At 39.7% G+C, this 21,453-nt stretch overlaps 1 protein-coding gene across 1 annotated transcript; it reads left to right on the top strand.

The window, feature by feature from the left end:
* The first annotated feature begins 4,343 nt into the window (after positions 1–4,343).
* Positions 4,344–18,639, top strand: LOC110061053 (transmembrane protein 214-B-like). Its single transcript, XM_089279316.1, has 20 exons — positions 4,344–4,658; positions 6,382–6,641; positions 6,997–7,062; positions 7,932–8,019; positions 8,500–8,631; positions 9,390–9,472; positions 9,615–9,720; positions 9,899–9,980; positions 11,013–11,120; positions 11,292–11,331; positions 11,657–11,758; positions 12,119–12,210; positions 12,484–12,529; positions 12,896–12,976; positions 13,566–13,598; positions 15,669–15,792; positions 15,924–16,020; positions 16,819–16,987; positions 17,549–17,910; positions 18,326–18,639. Exons 1-20 carry the CDS (start codon positions 4,544–4,546, stop codon positions 18,393–18,395), a joined length of 2,256 nt encoding a protein of 751 aa, XP_089135442.1. The 5' UTR covers positions 4,344–4,543; the 3' UTR covers positions 18,396–18,639.
* Positions 18,640–21,453: the final 2,814 nt, after the last annotated feature.

Raw genomic sequence — 21,453 nt, 5'->3', positions numbered from 1 at the left:
TGATTCCTTATTGGACGAAATTTGTTGCATTAGAAGGGCTTTGCTGTCGAACACCCAATCCCAGCTCATGCTAGCAGATGTCCCGAAATCGAACAATATTGACAGGATCCACGCATAATTTGGGATAATTGAGTGAAGGATGTTGTGCTGGCTTTGTTGACGGGACGAGGTAAATGACAGCTAATGAGATAGTATTGTGAATTTCTCGAGGAGGCGCTGTTGGGCTTTACTGCACCTATTGAAGTATGCCGCGTATTTTTTCACCTTAAGTGTGGTGTCGAACGAATTGTCCGGCGCGAAAGTGGGCAATTAGATTTACACTATGGCGGCAGTCACGACAGTTTAGAACCACGGAAAACACGCAATCATTAAAATCACGAATATATTTGTTTCGGCTCAGTTCGTTTTTAAGGTTATCAAGCTTTAGAGGAGAAGAGAGTCCATTGTTCCAAAGCCTGACGAAAACGAATCCAGCCGATAGCTGTGAGAAAACCGGATGAAGTCCGGAAACATTGAATGATAAATACCCCATATCCTTTCTCTACAGCCATTTGCAAGGCATAGAATATGCAATTTAGGCCAGTTTACAACTCAAAACATCCCATTTTCATCATAATGCTCTGTATTTGAATTTCGCATTTCAAGTGAAATTTATAGGACGAAATGTAAATAAAACAGTAGTGTATGTTTGCGAAAACCATTTTGCCTCAATCGATCAGTAAACATAGCAAATGTGAAGTGTGAGGAAGAAGTAATTTAAAAACTAAAAGCTAGAGAATCGTTCGGTCACATATTTCAGATATTTAAAATACGAAGAGGAATACTATACTTACAATAAAGTTTGTTTTGAATAACAATTAATTTTAGGAACACGTACAGCGGGGTTTCACTTTTCGCCTTTAGGGGACATGCAGTCTTCTCGAAGCCTACTTCGCTTAAGACTCAAGAACGGTTTATTTAGGTGAACAAAAAAATACTGATCTTTGCGAAGTAATCAACATAGTCTCCACTGAATATAGAAAAGCTAGAAATAATTTGGCAGATTTCGGACGGCAGGTATTGTAGTCAAAACACTTTGTGAATCACGCGACAAAAAATATTCACACCCGGAGCGCTAAACTCAATTCCCTTAGTCGTCCTGTTTGATTCCGTCTTGTTTGGTTTTCACGATAATTCTGCCTTCTAAATCACCAGCTCAAAGACTGGCTAATGAATATCAAATAATGCCAGTTCACAGAATGAACTGTAGGCATCAAATGTATTTGTATGGACGTTACATTAGCATATTCGGCTGCCAGGCGATCTCATTTTGGGGTCTATTCAGGCCAAACGTTTGCATAAATTGTCTTGGTGCTGTCCGTGATATTTATTCTCTCGGAGAATATTTCACTGTCCATTCCTGTTTTGAAGTGTCACTTCCCGTTAGTGCTTTCGCGCACATTTTTTTTTTTCATATATACTAGTCGTGGAATAAGTCAAAGTTTTAAATGACTTTCTTCCTGATTTGACCTGTTTTATTTGCTATTTCAGTAGTAATAAATCGAACTCTAGTGGCTGGCTAGGACTTTAATTCAAGCATAGTTAGTAGAGGAGACTATGATTCAGGGTTGATATCCGTTTTGTGCTTGCGAGTGATTTAACATCTGAGAAAAATATGGTTTTGACCTGATTCTTGTATACCACGTCTGTACTAAAGCATGACAAAACAACATACAGAAACTGTACATTTTGATTGGTGGGAAACCGTATTTACTTTCTATAACTTTACCAGCAAGAGAGCAATATCATAATTTGAACTTTTTTCTAAAAGAAAAGCAAATTTTTTCTGAAAACACTGCCATATTTCGTTCTGGCCCAAAACTTCCTCAGCGCACCTTTCTGAGGCAACAACTAATAAACGACTACGACTGACTAAGATTTTTTAGTGGAAAAATTAACGTGGATATAGTTCAGAAAAATACCAAGACGGCTATATAACGGAAACTTGAAAGCTGTGAGAGAGCGCACGTTTAACCCCGAGAGGTTTTGGTTTAGCAAACTTCTAAATGTTTTTCTAAATCGAAGCAAAGAAGAACATCGAGGTGATAGGTCTCTATTATATGCATATATCTGTAATAATCAATTTCCATTTTAATGTCTTCATAAACAAATTTTCCTTTGAAGACACCTCATTTATTAAGTTTTTCTTCTTTTATTCTACTGTAATTTTCTTCCAATTCTCCATTTTTTCCATCAAACGCGCCCTTACAAAACAAGTTCGATTTTTCTAACATCCGTTGCCACTCGCAGTGGAAATATCTTATTTATTTTCTCTTCACCGTGGCGAACGTGAAGTATGTAATCGTTAACACAGTTCATTTCAGATTTTCGCAAATTCACTTTTCTGCCCACCTTTGAATTAAATTAGTTATTTCTTGTAAACGTTAGTTGAAATGTGTCAGTTGTAAAAGGAAGCTTCTCCACATTATTTCCGACACTTTTAGCACCACTCAGGGGAAGAATAAAAGTCAATTAAGATTTAAAATAGCGGTTATTTGAAATGAAATTCTAAGCTGAGAAGATGTGCAGATGTCTGATAAACAGAAATGTAAATCTGTAGCACATGTTGTTAACTTGCAAAATGAGTAAAAACATAACTTTAAAAAAATGTTAGGCGTAATATATTCCTCGACGACGAAACAAGACGACAAGAAGAAGCCCTTGAAGCCATCTGCGACACTTGGGCAATTCAAGTATATGAATTTGAATACCTTCGTAAGTCTTATTTCAAACGCCGATTATAAACAATTTGAGAGACATTTCCAGATACGTTTTCGACGTTACTGCAAAATTTGGTTGTTCGTTGTTCGGTCTAGCCTGTTTTAAAGCACATATAGTGTTGGTGTAAAGAATTATTTTCTGTCTAAAACGATCGATTAAGTAAAAACCCCTTAGGCCCGTAGGAACAAATATTACAGTGAGGGGGGCACAAGGGCTGCTGGCGTAGGCTGATGGATCGGAGACCCATCCTTGTGGGGTTGGGGGAGTCCACGGGGATCCTCCCTCGAAAAATTTTGTTTGGGGCATTTTAGGACACCTTTGTGAGATACGATTAGGCCTGCCCCGATTGTGCTTATAAAATGCTGACAAGTTGCTCACTGGAATGCCAAAAAGTTAATGCTAAAAAATTGCCAAAAATCGAAGAAGTTGCAACCTAAATCAAAATTCTTGATATTTTTATATAAACGCCGGATTTTTTTGTCGTTCTTCACAATAATTGCGAACATCGGTCAAGAAAAAAATTGGCACTTAGCTTTAAAGAGTTACTCGCAAATATGGGTGAAATTTAAGGATACTCTTAAGTCTACGGAACAAAACACATGGTTCATTCGACGTCTTGCCGAACGTTGTTAAGTGACAGGTTTTGTGTTCAAACTTCAAAAGGTTGATAAACATTCAAGAAATTCCCATAAATTGATATTTTCTTTGAAATCGTTGACTTTTTCGTGCTATATTTTGCTCAAAAGTTTCTCAAAAAGGCAAAACTTGCTCGAGGTTGCTAGAACCGTGAAAAGTTGCTCCAAACGCCAAAAGTTGCTCAAAAGCAACATGACAGCATCGTGGCATAAAATACATTTAATATTTCCGACTGGTATGTATATTAAATTGCCCCCAAAAAAGTGAGGGGAAGGACAACGGCCTCCCCCCGGTCCCCTTCTTTTACGGCCATGGCCCTTGCCAGTGGCTATTCAGTAATTTTTAACTATGCATTAAATTGTGTTTCTGACTGTGATCAGTATTTATTCTCTCATAGCAATATTAACACTATGTCAAGCAAACAGGAGTTGTGAATTAAAAAAAAAAAAAAAAAAAAAAAAAAACATTAGGACGTTATCTTCAGAAAGTTTCTCAGGACACGCATGATTTCAAGATTGGAACCGACAAGTTCTAAAACGCCTCCGCCATAAGGCAGCACAATTCAAATGCTCAAAATTGATCACGAGCATGGATGAACCCTTTTCACTCCACTGTTGTAAAAACTTAACTGGTGTAGTTTATAAAGCTATTCTTTCCGGCTAAATGCGCTACATCTTTAACGATCTCCACCAGGTCTTTAACATCAGCCTTTTCTCTGGAGCATTTTGTATATTTCTGTTTTGCTCTGGAACAAAATTATGGCTGAAGATCTTTTAAGTTGGATCCTTGCTGTAAATTTAGTTGACAAGGAAATTAAGTCAACCTGGACACGATGAACGAAACACATCCTGACTGAAATGATAAACAATTTACTCAATTGGAAAAATATTTTAATACTGTAGACTTTTTGCTATACTTTTTTCCCAAGATATAACTTGGTTATGAAATAAATGTTCTCCTTCTTGACCCTTCTTCTTTCCCACTGGTGGTAACCGTATCGTATTTATTGCCGGGTGATATCACGTGAAGTCGATCGTGAAGTCAATTTCTGGAAGAAATTTTGGCGGGAAATTCGAGATTTTTTTATATTGAGTCACGTGGTAGTGTCTTCCCATGATTCCAGCGCAAACTATTGTCCAAATTCAATATGGCGTCCAATGGGAAGTGGGAAGTAGTTGGTAAAGGTGGAAAGAAAAGGGCTTCTAATGAAGGGAAGAAGAACAAAGTCAAGGCGTCTGATATACCTAAAGCAGAGATTGTCAGTAAGTGCAAAAAGTCCTTCTTTTGCCAAGCTTTTACTGAACGAAAATAGCTTTGCGTGCTGTGTTGCCACGTAAGCTAAAACACGAAAAAAAATAAAATAAAATAAAATAACCAAAGACGGCCGTAATGGGACAGGTAGCTGTATCGTTATGTACTTTCTCTACCTTATAACGCGTGAAGCACGTTGGACAGCGAATCACAAATGCACCACTTATTTCGTGACTTATTTAAGCTCTGATTCCCGACATTGATTGATTGTCGACCGTTGTGATAGCTGCAAGTACTAAGCGTAAGTTAATTAAAGATAACAGCGTACAAGTCACAGTTTATGCGGCCGTTTTTGGTCTTTTTTCGTTATAACTACCATTTGTATAGTTACATACCAAATGTAGTTAATTGTATGAGTACAGCTGGTGACCTTTGACTTTTTCCTCTGTGGTTGATCCATGGCCAACAAGAGGGATCATCAAAATTTAACAAACGAGTGAATCCCCATCCACGTATATCTGAAATTTCTGTAAGTCACAAGATCAAACTCAGTTTGGCGCTTCACTAGTAGAAAATCCTCAAGCACCAAATTTTTACATGGAAATCATGATATGCTCACGATAGCTGTTCACTGATGAACCCCTTCGCACTCCTGACATGTATTGTTAAGGTGGCTCAAAACAGTTTCCAGCAGTTAGATTTTGATGGCTCATTATAATCACTCCTTATCATGTGATGCCGGGAGGCGCGGTGGCCTCATGGTTAGTGCGCTCGTCTCCGGATCGAGCGGTCCGGGTTCTAGCCCTGGCCGGGGACATTGTGTTGTGTTCTTGGGCAAGACACTTTACTCTCACAGTGCCTCTCTCCACCCAGGTGTATAAATGGGTACTGGCAAACTTAATGCTGGGGGGTAACCCTGCGATGGACTAGCATCCCATCCAGGGGGGAGTAGAAATACTCCTAGTCACTTCATGCTACAGAAACCGGGAAAAGCTCCAGCCTGATGGGCCACTTGGCTCGCATGCAGACTTTACCTACCTATCATGTGATGCCACAATCATGATATCAAAAAAAAAAGAAAAACTGTCCAATCATTGGTGACCATGTTGTTATCATTTTTGTGACACAATAGGTTACCATAGCAGCAGTATGAGCTGCTAAAACCACCCTTAATTACAGCTTTAGGAGCTTATAATTAAAAAACAACAGGGTGAATTTTTTTTAGATTATCTAATTTTAATAAGCATGATAAGACACACCTTTTGGGAAAGTTTAAAAAAATCTGCACACAGGGTTCAGAGCCACCTTAAAGTTTTGAAAATTTAAGCCACCTTAATGACCAATACCCACTGGATCTTGTGCAGATAGTCCAGATAATCACAAGTGTGATTTTCAGTAAGTCCAGAAAAATGAATTTTATAGTGTGTCAGGCATTCAACATCAGCTCTGTTACAACACAGTTCTTGTCTGATGGACTTGTGAATGATTTTTAGCCTGATGCTCCGGCTCAGTCCAGCTCAGCTTGGTGCACTCTGTAGGGCTGTCAATAGGGGCTGTAACCTGTAACACCTGCTACAGCTGAGTATGTTTGATGAGTCCTTGATGTTATGGTTGAACTGGACTATAGTTGATACAATTCACCTAAATGGGAGCAAGTTTGTTATGGGTGTGAAGATCAAGGTCACAGTTGACTCAAAACTTAATGAAAGCTCTCACATTCAACTTATCTTCCAGACCCGTTGGCAGAATCAAAAACAATTTACCAGGCATTTAAACACCCTAAAGTTCCTGCAACTGATGTTGGTAATGGACATGTGAAACATGCGTTGGATGTCACAGAGGAGCTTCCAGCAGTGGTACTCGCAGAAAAAGTCCCTGAACAGGCTCCTGAAATAAAGAAACTTAGTGCTGGTATCATCGGTGGTAAGAAAAAAACAGCATCAACCAAACCGCAGAAGACAGATGAAGAATTACTCCAAGAGGCGCTATCAAAGGTACTTAAAATACTCCTAAAAATACTTGAAAAAGCCTATCTCTCATGAACATAAGGGGTTTGAGGTGGCTTGAAAGAGTTCATGAGCAGGTTCATTGGTAGCTCTTTAGCAGGGGTTTGATTAAGGGCTGGACACTGGGCAAATTGGCTGTTAGGATTTGCCCACCTGGTTTGACCACGTAAAGGAAAGTTTCTTTATAACGAAGTTCAGTTCAAAATGTTTTGCCCGCCTGTGAAACTCTGTTGCCCTTCTGCTGAAAAATTTGATGAAACCCCTGCTTTAAGGATTGTGTGAATGATGACATGCAGATAATCTAAACATGATTTATGATGCATTTTTGCTGCTTTTATTTGAGGTGGACCTTGATGAGCTGACTGCAATGCTAACTAACCTGGAGTCATCCTTCCCAAGTAACCCATCTGTAAGTATACAGTGTAGCTTGATAACTACTTCTTCACTTGATTGATAGCTACTACTTCACATATACTGTGAATTATGGATGAATTAGGCTGGTGTTCAAATGTGGCTCATGTATGGCAAAGCTATTTTCAATTTCCAAATGTATACAACATGTAATTTATCCTGACAGTATCTTGTCAAGCAACTGACAATATGTAGAAAAAGCATGTGTGAGCATACATACACATTTGTCAGCCTTAGCAGGGCTCAAAAACAGTGCTGTCCAGTCATCCAGGATAACTAGATTTTCCTGCTGGGCAAGTAACTTTTCATTCTCACTTGGCCAATGGGCAAAGGCCCAGGCAAGTCGTCTGCCAACTAAGAAAAAAAAAACAAAAACATTAAGACATGCCCAGGGCAAGCAAAATTTGAGAGCTACTTGTCCAATGGGCAAGATGGATTTCAAGTTTTTCTTCAAGCACTGCTTGGGAACTGCATGTACATCATGGTGTTGAACTTATTTCTCTGATGTTGGTGGTTACTTTAATATTGATACAAGCCTAAACGTAACAGTTCTCCAAGGCAGAAAAAAGACCTAAGAATTAAGCAACAATAAACTAGAAATAAACAAGGACAGTTAGAACTGAGGAGATTAGGGCAGATTTCATATGGCAAAGATACTTAAAAAAAAAAATGCTAATTTTTCAAGTTGGGGTTTGAAGGCTGTCAGCCTCTTTTTTTCATAAACTTGTGTAATTTCATAGCTTGTGTAATTTTTCCAGGAGCAAATTAGTTGGACAAATTAATTTGGAAATTTACAATGTGTTTTAATGTTTTGTCTAAAGTTCATATAAATCTTACATGTATGTTTATATTTTTGTTGTGGTGTAGATTTGGTTAACTGATATTGCTGCACACCTTCAGCTCAAGCTTAAAGGTGTTCCTCAAAGAGACCCTGTGTTTGAGGGCAAACCAGCAGGTTGGTACAAAGTTAACAACCACACACATGGCTATCACTAGTGTTCACTGCATGTATTAAGATTTGTCCTTGATGAACTGATTAACATTACCTGTTAGAAAATACCCCAAGGAAAATATGCACACTGGTTGGTTTAAAATTGTGTTTCTATAACTCAATAGAAACACAGAACTAGCATGAGCTGTTGTTGATGATGCGCCTTTGCTGATGGCGGGAGCAAAGAAAATTGTCATTTTGACAAGCTGTTTTTCTTTTTTTCATTGTGGAATTTTCTTAAAGAAATATAAAACATGTATCGTATTTCTCCCGGAAGTTTGGGAGAACTTCAAAAAAGCTGTCGAAACACTTGCCTATTGGCTTGTGTTCCCACAGCATTTCTCATTCTCCCAAACTTCCATTGGTGTAATTTGATAGAAACGTGGTACATGTTTTCTATTTCTTAAATCATCATATCTTTCTTTGATTTCATTCACTCCCCAGACTACCCCATGTGCTTGGTGCCTGCTCAATTGAAGACATTTTTCTTTGACCTGTTGAAGAAATGCACAGAGCCAACACTGAAACTTATCTACCAGCGTTCCGCTGAAAACATGGTGCAGGAACTTAGCAAAGGTGCTGTTACATGTTACAAGCATCTTGAACATACAGTCATATACTTTAGACATATATGTACCGATTGGCAAGAGTATGATAAAGGAAAATGTTTGTACTCTATCCATAGTAGCCCGCACTCTGGAGCTTTTCTCAGTTTCCATAATGATAATATGACAAGATGTACATTCTCTCCTTCTGGAGGGATGCTAGTCTGTTGCAGATCACTCCTCAGCATTTTGTCACATTGCTTTGACTGACAGTTTGCCAATACCCATGATACCCCTTGGTAGAGAGAAGTACTGTGAAAGCAAAGTGCCTTGACCAATAAGACAACACAATGGCTCTGACCAGCACTTGTCAGTGAACGCAGACTGCTTGATACAAGTCAAGTGCGCTAATCTCACACCCACACCTCCCTTAGCTAGAGTGATGTTATCTATATCCCAGTTTAGAGAAAGATGTAATTTAGTTGTTGCTCTTTTAAACCACATCCTTGTTTCCAATGGGAGTCTATCCAGAGACTATCTAAGACACACTTTTGGGAAACCTCTTGTGTTATTTGTTTATTTTGTTATTGCCGAGGTTCCTCTGCTTATGATTGACTTACAGGTGTATATCAACACAAAGCTAAGCATTATCTTTGCGTCTTATTATATTGCCTTGTTAACTAAATTTACAGCTTCAACTACATCTTCATTTACTCTGATCCTGAAAGAAATTTCACATATGTTGCCGTTTCTTACTTATGTTCCTTGATGTCTGTGCTCTCTGTATAGGTTCTTCTGCTTATGGTGACCAGATCATGTTGCAATTTATTGTACAGCGCCAGCCACAAATCACCTTGGAAAATTTAAAGGAGGTAATATATACTGAACTCAAACAGAGGGTGAAATTTTTTAAAACTTATCCTATGATTTCTTAGCCTCATTGTCACTGACAGGGAGTGTGAGAAGTTGATCGTAATACGCTTACAAGCGTGCTTGTCAATTTGCCATACACAGGTACAGGAGATGCTTGTAGCTCGCAAGACTCGCACACGTGAAGCTCTAGCTTTGATGTGGTGTGCAGGGCAGTTACCACAAAAGGACCTATCTCAGGGCTTAGCAGGTTTGTAATCAAGACATCACAAGACAAATTTTAGCTTCTGAAGGCTGCAATGCCTTGTCTATCTCAGCAGGCAGAGTTAATATTAAAGTAGAAAATGGCAGGTGAATGCAATACAAATAACCAACTGGTTTTATTGTCCAACAAAAAAGCTATGACATTTTGATTTGTTCATTTGCAGTGTGGATGGAAGTTATGCTGCCTCAGTTGAGTGTAAAACACCTGACAAAGTATTCCATTTCTTTTCTTGAAAATCTCCTAAGGTAACTATTGTTGTGATTGCACATGTACATTTAGTACGTCAGTGACTCATTGTCGGCTTGGGTAGTTCTTCTAGCTCCTTCTTAGTGCAAACATGTAGATCTTTGAAGGGCAAGTCACTTAGCATCTGTATCCTCTATACAGTAGGCCCGGGTTGTTTGAAAGGTGGATAACGCTATCTACCAGATAAATCACTATCCAGTGGATAAAGTGTTAGCAAAACAAACCATACTATCTACTGGATAGTGATTTATCCGGTGGATAGCATTATCCACCTTTTGAACAACCTGGGCCAGGCCTTTTTCGCAGCATCCATCCAAAAGCAAATCTCAGCAGGAAACAGGCAGTCTTGCTGATCTACAGTAGCAGCATTGTCTTAATCAATGACTATGTAGAGCTGAACGCTCTTAGAATTTCTAATTGACCATCTCCTTCCCCTTGACCTGTTCACAAGAAGTCAGAAGAATGTGTATTAATAGCAACATCAGTCTTCCAGCTGGAAAACAATCAGTATTTTAGTGAGAGTTTTTTGGGTGAAATGTGTTATATCCCCAAAAGGATCTGATTTGAGTAGGATTGAGTAGAGTCAGGATCAGTGGCATCAAAAAGTTTGCTGGCTGACATGTCAGCCTGCACATCAGTGCGATTGGCTTTGTTACCTTTGAGTAGAGACACAGTGCTAAGTTGCTAATTTCATGATTGGTCTACCTTTCATCCCGTTTTCCAGAGAAAATTATTGTTTGGGGAGACAAAATATATCTTTCCATTTACATTCCGTCTGAAATTTCTGGAGTTTTTGGGTAAATATCAAACAACCCCAATTTCCATTTTAAATAATTTCTGGGGGAGGATGCCCCTGCACCCTCCTACAGGGGAACCCCCTTCTGTAAAATCCTGTATCTGCTCTAGTCTTGTTAATTCATACAATGCACGGATATCAATATTTTGTGTAGATTTAGAATATTTTGCAAATGATTCTCATATCAACCAATTCCAGTCAACAGGCCAAATTGTTATTGTCATTTATTTCTCAGTACATGCAAACCTGTGAGTGACCAAGGTGCTCTTTTTCAACCTAAAGAGTTCTTTGCTGTAATGGAGGTGGCTTTTTCTCCAATATCTCCTCTGGCTGCCAACCTAAGGTAATAACTAACTTTTCTGAGATGACTATTTAGTGCTTCATCTTACTTTCATTTATATGCACTGTCCTGCTTACTGTGGTTTATACGAAAGTTGGTAAAATTACAATTGTAGTAAAAGACAAGAATTTTGAGGGAATTTGAACATTGATTCATTTTGTTTCTTTTATGTAGCTTGCAGCGTAAGATGTTGTCACTTTATCCCAAACTTAAGGTACGTAATTTTTGATATTTGTCATTGCCCTGTAAACGTTATGGCGCTGGTTATGTTATCATAACCTTACTGGTTGTACATGTATGAACAGAGATGAAAGTTTTACACTGTATGTCACATGGGAGAATATACCATAAATTTATAAAGGCGTGGAGTGCACTAGTTTTAAAAAGCAATTTTCAAGTGGTATAAATAAAATGCTCAGCCTCACCTCAAGCTTGAATTGAGGGGCGAGTGCAAAAATGGCTGTTGCAGCTATTACTTGGATTGTAGATATCAAGTCGTAATGGCTAATTCAAACCTTTTTTTTTCAATTGTATATCAGAAACTCTCACTTGGCTCAGAATCAAGACCTGTCAGCAGACTGTATTTTCCCGCCCTCCTCAGTCGTCTTAACAGTGAGCTTCCATTAGAGTACCAGACAGAGGTAAAACATTGGCCTAATTTAATGCGTGTCTTTACACGTCGCGCCACCATGTGTTGTATGCTTCCTCGAGTTATGGGACGTGGGTTATTGTTTTGATTGAGAAGTTAGTCGTGAGGTTAGGCTTAACATGTTCTTCATGGTCTGAGCTTTGCAAGGCTTGTTTAATATGCAAGTTGTTTCTGGTTCAATTTTTCAATAGGCCATTTCCATGTTACCTTTTGCCTCAGTGTCAAAATGAGTCTTCGTGCAAAACCATTCATATTATTATTTTATTTCACTGTTACTGTACAAGTTAGATCGATGATGCCAGATTCCCGGTACAATTCAGTGTGACGTTCATCGTATTTCGTTGTGTGTTAGGTTCTGAGCTGCCTCGTGATGTGCTTGGAAAAAGATGAAGATTGTTTCACAAAATGGGAGAGCAGCTATTTAGCGACCTTACAACAATCAGGGTAAGTTTCGTTCATAAAGTAAGGAGTATTATGGTCATTTCGCGGCAAACCTGTTGTGGCGTTGCCCACAGTTTCTATATAGTCTCGATTGTTGCTTGCTAACAATCTGGAAATGTCTGGCGGACTTAGTGTAACCAGCACAGAATTGACCCACTTGAGATGTGACGTGAGCGGAGAGGCCTGAGCACTCACGTTCCATAACAAAAGTAGTGTTTTATGTTAGTCGCTATCTCAACCTCGACCTGTATTAAATTTATGTTGTTTTTATTTCAGACTGTTGTTAAATCATCTTCTAAACACGTGGGATTCATTAAGTAAGGTATGTTTATTTGGGAACTAGCAAAAGAACAATCTCACAGATCGAAATGTTATAGTTACTGATTTGTGAGTGTTGTGCAGGAAAAAATGTTTAATGCCGAGGGTGGGAAAACTCAGTCAGGATAGGTTTTGTTCTTCTCCAGTGCGGTTGAATAAATAGCATGATTTATCTGAAAATTGAAACCACTATATGTCAAACTGATTGTACGTTATTTGTGCTGGCTTGCCTGGCTTTTGTGCTTTCTACTATAAAGAATCAAGTCATTTGTTCGATGAGGTAAGGTCATGTGAGGTAAAGCATTATACACGATAAATCGAACAGCAGTAACAATGCACTAACGCCTTATCGTAAACGTCTTCTTTACAGGGTGTTAAGAGCAAGCTCTTTGATACCGTTGAAGTTTTTCGAAGTAAAAACGACCCTCTTTTGGAAAGCAACAAAGCAAAGGTAGGTTCCTTTAAAATAAGTGTATCGATAAAATAGTCTCCTTCGCCATGGTTATTGATTTCCGTCGTTAACAAATGTCTTGTGGTCAGGATCCTATCTTTGAAAAAATTGAATGAGCCCGTGGTATTTTTTCAGAGACGTTGCTAAAGAAAGTGTCGTATTCTCGTGGCAACAAGCTGATGTGAGAAGTTTCAGCGTGGTCATAAGCGCTCGTACTGTTTTCTGATTGAAGGATAGGAATCGGTAAATCGTCGGGTCCGTCGGGTACTCGAGGACATTCTTGTCTATCTCCGCTCGCTCCAACTGTCGTTTTGGTCGTTAATTTGGGGATACTGTGCTGTTTAGGTGCACACAGATTTGTTCTGATCTAATGCTGGATTCTCAGAACTAATTTGAAAGATATGTTTGGCAAACAGTGAGGAGAATTGATGTTTTGGACCTGCTTGTGAAAGTATTTAGTCATTGTACGGCAAGGATTGAACGTGCTACAGGTGTCGTGATATTTTATTACCTGTTTGTGTTTGTGGAGACTGCAATAAATATTTAAATTCTCATCTTAACGAAATGTCTACACTTCCCTTCTTCACAGGTCGGGCTGGACAGGTGTGTGAAAGCTTGCCAGGTAAGCGAGGAACTCATCGGCTCAAACAACAAGCGTGAACTAGCTAGTGTTAAAATCGTTCTGTACTTAGCTGTTTAATTGTGATGTGAAAGTCGTTTATTTAGGATCGTTTCAGCAGGTTGTTTACGTTAACGCCTTGTAATAATCATGCCAGATGCCACTCAACCAATCAAGTGCATGTCAATCATAGCAGTTTTACATGCTGTAGCGCTCTGTGATTGGTTAGCAAACCGAAGTAACGTGATATTCACGTGATAATTTGATATTGTTCCAATGCAGCAAGCAGGGTTTGTTCTGTTGTCTTGGGTTTTCCCTGAGTCTTGTGCTTGTGCCAAGGTTCTTTGTGCAAACTGCTTGGCTGATTTGAAAACAAAAGGCGAGCGCGATATTTTATAACGTGACTGTACTGATTGAGTTGAGGTGACAATGGCTGAAGACAACAAAATGGTGAGTTTCACTGCTGTGCAACCAGACTTGAAATGTAGCTTTTCAGAAATGGTCAATCTCATTATGTTGTCTGTTTGTTCTCCAAGTCTTGCTATTCTCATTAAGAAACCTTTTTCTAGCCTTGTGATTGATCACGTTACGGATTTCTGAAGATTATTTAGTGCATAATCACTGCCAGAAGCGTTTCCCAGCTATTTTTGCAAGACCCTTCTTTTTGTCGTACTGTGAAATCCATTTATGGCAAACAATAAGTAAGGTACACCCTCTTGTTGTCGCCTTTAACATAAACAAGTCTGAGTTCAGAGTAAACAAAGTTATTAGCTGCTAAAGAAAACGTTTGGGCTGCTTTGGCGGGAAGGTGAAAAACTTGCCTCTTTATCAAGTTGTAGTTGATAAAGTTAATTAAACGCCGTAACGAGTTTGCAGAGCTTTCGTTTCGAGCAATTTGTCTTCCTCTTTCAGAGCAAAACGCTACGACGAAAGGCTCGAAATAATAGCTTCACAATCACAAACTTTCCTCCGTGGTTCGTTAACTCTTAACAACTTCAAGTGTTGACATGGGTTCCCAGGATATTCGCGCTTTTCAATTTGTACGTTAATATTTGTAGTAAGTAATTTTACTGAATATGCGGCGCCTCACCCAAGAGAAGCTAGTGTGTTTTCTCCACCCGTTTCGTTTTGTCAGTTACGTTTTTCTTGTGGCATAATGACGAAGGATAACAGATTAGCAAAGTGAAAACAGGAAAGAAAATTACGGCCAACTTATTCATGTGGTCTGTCTTTTAATCAGTCACCGTATAAATTTTCACATCGGGTATTGGAGGTTATTAATTTTCTTGCAGGAGCTTTTATTTGCATTTCATTTCGTATACACTTAATACTTAGCTCGAAAATAGATGAGCGGTTTTGTCAGAAATATTAGTAGATATCGGGTATTTGACTTGGTTGAATAATGAAGGCTGATATTTTTCAGTCCTGCTACAACCAACTTGACATCAGGCCTTCATTGTCCGCTTGCTATATTCTAGCTGGTGGGTGTCTCTCGTGTAATTAATAATTCATCATATCACCTGCTTCTGAAATCTTAATGTCGGACTCGAAGTTCGTACACATTTCTTTTATCCTAAATAAACCAATAGTAATGAAGATGTCACTGGTCTTTCGTTGCGCTGTTCCATAAACCATTTTTTTCAGGACCATTGTGTATTTGCAGATGATTTACTAGGTCGGAATTAACTAGAGACTTGTTGCTGAGGCTTTTTCTCGCAATCCTACTTTCCCGCTAATCATTGTTGCTAACTGGGTCTTATTCTTATGAAACCATAGTTGGCTCCTTAGAAACATCACTGAATAAGGAGGCGGGGCAGGGGTGGGAAAGAATTTTCGTCTGAACGCGTATACAATGTAGGTACAATTTATGCCCAAAACTGTAACCTGCACTCATAGGGTCTTTTCAATCGTTGAGAAGCTTAACCTAGAAAGAGGACAGGACAAGCTACTGCCTGCCCAGCACGCAATTTTGTACTGTCCCTCCTCATATCATGGCCGGCTTAGTGAGCTTGAGTCAGAGGCTACTTGTACTTATATTGCGATAGCGTCAACAGTTATCTTTTGTCTTTTCAGGCCATAAAGGAAAAGAAGGCTTGCAAGCGTTCGTTCTTTTCCTTCGGAAAACTCCTCAAGTTAGTTTTGTTGTTGTTAATAACAGCTGTTGCTTTTGACATCTACAAACACAAAGGATACAAAGGTACGGTGCTGCTTGTGTTTTTTTCCGGCTTTTTACCGTCGGGTGTGTGCCCTGTTGATGGAGTCAGACGCTCTTTCACACTTTCAAGTGCTATCAGGAATTTAAATCTAGTGTTTTGTTTCTGTTAAAAGCGAGCAAAACAGCACAGATTGCAAAGGATTATGGAATAGAACAGGCAGCATTAACAGGATATGGACAAGCAAAGAATGGATTCGATGTTGCAAACAGGTAGCAAGCTGTACATGCTGTGAAGGTTGTTTCAAATTATTTTTCTTCACTTTACCTTACGTATTAACTTCTGTACGGGACTAAAGCCTCGCATTTGCCACTGTCTGCTTGTGCCACTGCTATTGTTTAAATAGAATGAAGTCACTCTGGGCGTATCAAGCATGATATCCATTCGGGGTTTCATTAAGGGCCGGGCACCAGGCAAATTGACGGGCTGTGAGGATGATTTTGCCCACCTGGTTTGACCATTTAGAGGAAAGTTTTTCTAAAGAAAAGTTCGGTTCAAAAGTTTTGCCTGCCTTTGTGAACCAATTGCCTTCCTGCTGAATCCAACCCCTGTATCATAAACTCTTTCCAGGTTCAAAAAACGTCTGGTGCGATTTAGTGGATTAAAGTAGTCAAGCGGTTTATCAGTGCTGGCGCTTAGTGCTAGCTTAGGGATTGATTTTATTACCACCTCCAGCATGGGATGCCTTTCCGTCGCAGCTCCTCCCCTCCCGTCCCCTCCCTCCCCTCCCCTCCCTCTACACTTGCATTTTCTCAGATAACCCTACTGTTAGCTGCTATCCATCTATACTCTTGGATGCAGATAGGCACTGTAGGAGTGAAGTGTATGATATGAAGTCCAGTTCCCGAGTGATCAAATTCTAATTTCTCGATAAGATATCAAGGGTGATTTCCACAGCACACCAGAGAAAAAGTTGTTTTGATGCGCGGCTGAATTCTCTTTACTTAATGAGTGATTACCAGTAAGGAGAATCTGCATAATGGTAGCAAGCCCTGAATGTTTGTTTTCAGCTGGGTTCAAACGAACTATCCGACGTACTACAGCAAGTTTAGAGAGCACGCCGACCCAGTGGCTACGTTTGTCTGGGAAAAGCTCAAAATTGTTGGAGCGTTCATCGCAGAAACAACCAAACCAGCGAGAGATTATCTTAATGTCAAAATACCACAGCTTTTAGAAAAGGTGAGAAGGACTTAATTGGACCATTTATCATATCATCGTTTGTGTTCTGACGTGCGCTCTTTTCGCCGCTGAAAACTGAAGGAGAGAGTACAACCATCTGTTTGTTGTCAATTCCACGCAGACGCAGCCGGCAGCTATTGCAGACAACCTGGAAATATTTAAAACTCAATTTTTATGTGTTTTAAATGTACCCAAATGTTGAAATATGAATACCATCTCTCTAGTAACCCCCTCGCCCGCAGGGGAAAGCTTATTAGACAGGTGAAACGTTTTCGGTACAACTTTTAGTCTTAGAAGTTTCACCAGCTGCATATCCAACGACACATCCGAGATGTCTCGGGGAAAATGAAGTCGATTTAGATTAAAGGGTCTGAATCTCACAGAAATGTGGCGTACGTTTCGATATAAGAGCTTTAGAAGCAAAATAAGGCATAAAATCTTTCGATTTCACGAAGTCAAACGCTAATCAGCCGGACGGACGTTTTGCTCAGGTGAGCATTTCTGGACTACACGAAGTAATTTTCAGTACCATTATAATAATCTTTTGTATTTTTCCTGAAGATTGAAACCGAGGGCCCCGTGTATCTTGGTATAGTTCGCGACCATTTAAAACACGTGTGGGACAAGTGTTGGCCTGTGGTGTATAAATACCTGATTATAGTTTGGGATTTCCTGTCGGAACATGTTCCAATCCTCCTCGCCAAGGCACAGGAGCTTTTAACAAACCTTGCATATAAGATTTACGAACTCGCCCCAGACTTTTTCTCGGCTGTGGCGTCATGGTTCGCGAAGCTTGGCGAAAAGATCGTCGAGAAGCTGCCTGATGTATTGGCTGTGATTCAGGAATACGTCATCATAGCTGTCAATCTAGCTGTCAATCTAATCCACAGTGCGGTGGAGTGGGTGCAGAATATGGCTGGAAGGTACGTAGTGTCGTTGTGTTTTGACAAATTTAACTCACTATCTATGCAGAACAGTTTTGACCGGTGCAGCAGCGTGACTGGTCTTAGTTTCGGTAAGTAGCATGTTAAGTTTGCCCTGATTAATTAGAGCATGTTGTGTTGTGTTGTAAATTGCGAATTGTGAAACCAAACGTTACCTCTAGAACAGTAATTTGTCGCCTCCCCAATCTCTTCTGTGCAGTTCTCAGCTTCATTTCTCAATTTAGAAGCCCAGTTAACTCAATGTCGTCTAGCGACACATTTTGTAGCTTTTCGTAGTGCGTAGCTCATACACAAATTTAACGTTATATACATGTAAAGTTCTTTTCACCTCAATTTAACGTGTTGGTTTACTGATGATTTTAAGTAATTGGTCATTGATTCATTTTTTACTCAGTTCTGAGGTGCAAGACACAGTTCATCAAAAATCAACAATGGCCGGATCATCAAAACCCGTACCACAATAAATCCAGTAACTGCCCGCATCAAGGGACCGTGTGACTGCGTTGAAATTTTCACTCTACCGTCTTTTGTCACTGACAACACTTTGGTCGTGAAACAATGCTTGTTTACACAATCTTTGAAATTTGCAGACATGAAAACCTTTGCCAGTATTTTTGTCAAAGGTCAAAGGATTCATCATTTTATTTGATTCACCTCACACAATACTGAGTTCTCTAGAATAAACTACGCCCAATTTCTTGTTGCGGATTGTTTGTGGTGTCATTGTTTCCTAGGTAACTATATCAATTACTTGCAATAAGGGCTATAATATTCACACTGGCGCATAGGAGTCGGTGAAAAAATAATAGGATTGGTAAAACCAAAACCAAGTTAAACAGACTGGCCTATCGCAAGGAACACAGGCAGCCGGAGAAGCAATTCAAATTGGGAGAAAGTACTGTAGCCGGGGCCAAGCGCGAGCAAGTCACGATTGGTTGATTAAATGAAATATTGAAGTGGGGCGCGTCTTTACTGACTCGTACCCAGTCGTCTCTCATGAAAAAAGGTATGAGACAACTGAGGAGGAGTCTGGCAACCGAACACTAAGCAGTTCAGAAATGTCGTGTTGAATTAAAGGTTTGGGATCAGATTTGCTTCAATTTCAGCGGCGTAATAGCTTGATTGCGAGTGATTTAGCTCAGTGGACGCCTGATGCTGGCAGAGGTTTTAACGCCATTCTTTTTTTGCCGTTGTTCGTTAGCAGATCACGTGAGAACCATCCTTGCTCATTGATTTGTGAGTTGATTTTAGAGAGGAAACAATTCCCTTTTAACGGGTGTACAGTTTGTTTTGCACTGCGTTCCGTGAGAAAAAGATAGAAACATTTAAAAAAGCAGCACATCAAACACTGAGTTGAGTACCTCTTGAAGTGATGACGAATGGCAAGAAGAACTACAAAGGAACATAACTTAGTGGAGTGTGACGCAAGATTACACATCTCTTACTTGCTCCCAAACAAACACCATTAGCGGTGAGGCGTGTACAATTCGTGCGTGGCGGAGGATACACGAGAGGCAGCGCGTTTCGCGAACTTCGTGGCAACCTCGTTATCAGGAACGAAACTTTCGAAAGTTCTCACGGAAATAGTTCTGCAAATATAACGCTTTAAACAATGATAACAACAAAAGCGCTCACAGTGTAAATGGTGAGCTTTTCTGATGTTTCCCGACCTGTTTAATACTCTGGTTTTGTGGCTTTCCTTTAACTAAAACTCGCGAGTCACTGTGCCGAACAATCGAGCAAATCTCAATTATTTTTTCGCGTGGATCGCGCCGCGCGAGGCTAGAAAACACACATAAAGACTTGGCCGCAAGCAGCAAAACACAGTAGAACTAATAACTTTTGACAAGTCCATTTAACGAGCTACATTGCAAATAGTGCATCTTAAAAAAATTAACTTAATGTTCTCTAAGTTGTCTTTCGCTTGCATTCTTCGCCATCGGCCTGTCGATCTTTTTGGTCGATTCAGTCTCGGCAATTTCATTACATCCGAGAGCTATTAGTTTGAGTTTTCCTTCAAATTCAATGCAATTTGTTAAACAGTAAGTTACTGTACTAATAAGAGAATCTTGAGCCACAAAGTAATTAATTCAGAAAGAGATGGAGGCAGTAAAATTAATTTTTAGGTCTGAGTGGTTCAGTTTTTTTAGGCGTGAGTCATGCTAACTTGCTAGTTCAAGGAAGTTTAAGGAAGTTCAAGGCCAATTGTCCGGCAGAGTACCGGACGATGACTGCGGTCGTGTGCGATATTTTGGGTTTTCTTCCTTGTTTAAAATTATAAACGAAATGAGCTGTTGTTCCTTAACAACAGGTGGAGGACCTGGGAATGGCGCTCTTCAACCGAGGCATCTGGATAAATTCAGTTTATCCTTCATGTTTGGTAATGAAAAGCTGCTAATTACAGTTGGTTTGAGAAAGACTGTTCTTCCAAAGTATAAAAGGGTAGGCGGCAATGTCGAAAGGTCTTATTAGTAATGGTAGAAAACAGCTCTAACAAGTGTATTGATGCTTCACCTCAATCAGTTCCTGTTTGCTGAAACACCGTGAACCTCAACCAAGAAACGATAAACTATTACGACCAATAAAACCAGTCAGCATTGTCGCGTACGCTTTTACGCCTTTGTGAGACAACCTTTGTCGAAACAGCTGTTTACACTACAATGTAGTCAACAAACAGTTTTAAAAAATAACATTCAGAATTACTTGTGTAGGAGCGAAAGATGTTACAATTGTCGACTTAACTACTGATTATAAATGATTGACGTCATTTACGGTCACTGCGTAGGAAAGAAACAAATGATTCAGTTATTTTTGAGTGGGGCAATACCGAAGTTTCAGCTGGGATATTTTTCCCTTTAGTTGAATTCTCGCTGATTATTTTTATGTCGAACAGTCACTGACCCACGCAAAATGGCGGAAGTCAATTTCGCATGTCTACAAGGCCGCGTCCACAAAACGGGGGTGAAAACGCATCAAATGTTTGCCGTCCACACTACGCCGAAGAAATTTGAAAACGCAACAATCACCGGTCATTTTGGATTTGTGTTTGGGTAAAACTCGAGTAGATAAATCTCAGGATTATCGTAACTTCATCGTTTTCTAAAAGCTCCGTTTTCAAAATGTTTTTTGTCCACGCTAAGACGCAAAGCTGGCGTTTTCGAATTCCTTGGGTTTGAAGAGCGTTTTCGAAAAGCTCCGTTGTCGTGACGGATTAGTGTGGGCGGTACAGGCCTAACCGGAGAAGTAAAGCTGCGTTTTCAAATTCCTTCTGCGTAGTGTGGAGTATCACGGACAACTTTGCGGTCAGTCTTTTACGAATTTAGTTTGTTTTCCGCGTGGAGTTGATACACGCATACTTCGTTGTCATGTAACAGCAGCAAAACAGTCGTCTGTGTTTGGTATCATTTTGTAGCTGGCATGAATTAATCGCTGGTCCAGGCAACGGGTAACATGGTTACCAGTGATTAATCACAAATAAACTGTAATGGACATTTTAAACTGCATGCATACATGCACAAACTT

Source organism: Orbicella faveolata, unplaced genomic scaffold (genome assembly GCF_042242905.1).
Source record: "Orbicella faveolata isolate gen_17 unplaced genomic scaffold, um_ofav_v1 contig_47, whole genome shotgun sequence".
In the NCBI taxonomy this organism is placed as follows: domain Eukaryota; kingdom Metazoa; phylum Cnidaria; class Anthozoa; order Scleractinia; family Merulinidae; genus Orbicella; species Orbicella faveolata.
This window is presented reverse-complemented; position numbering and strand designations above follow the sequence as displayed.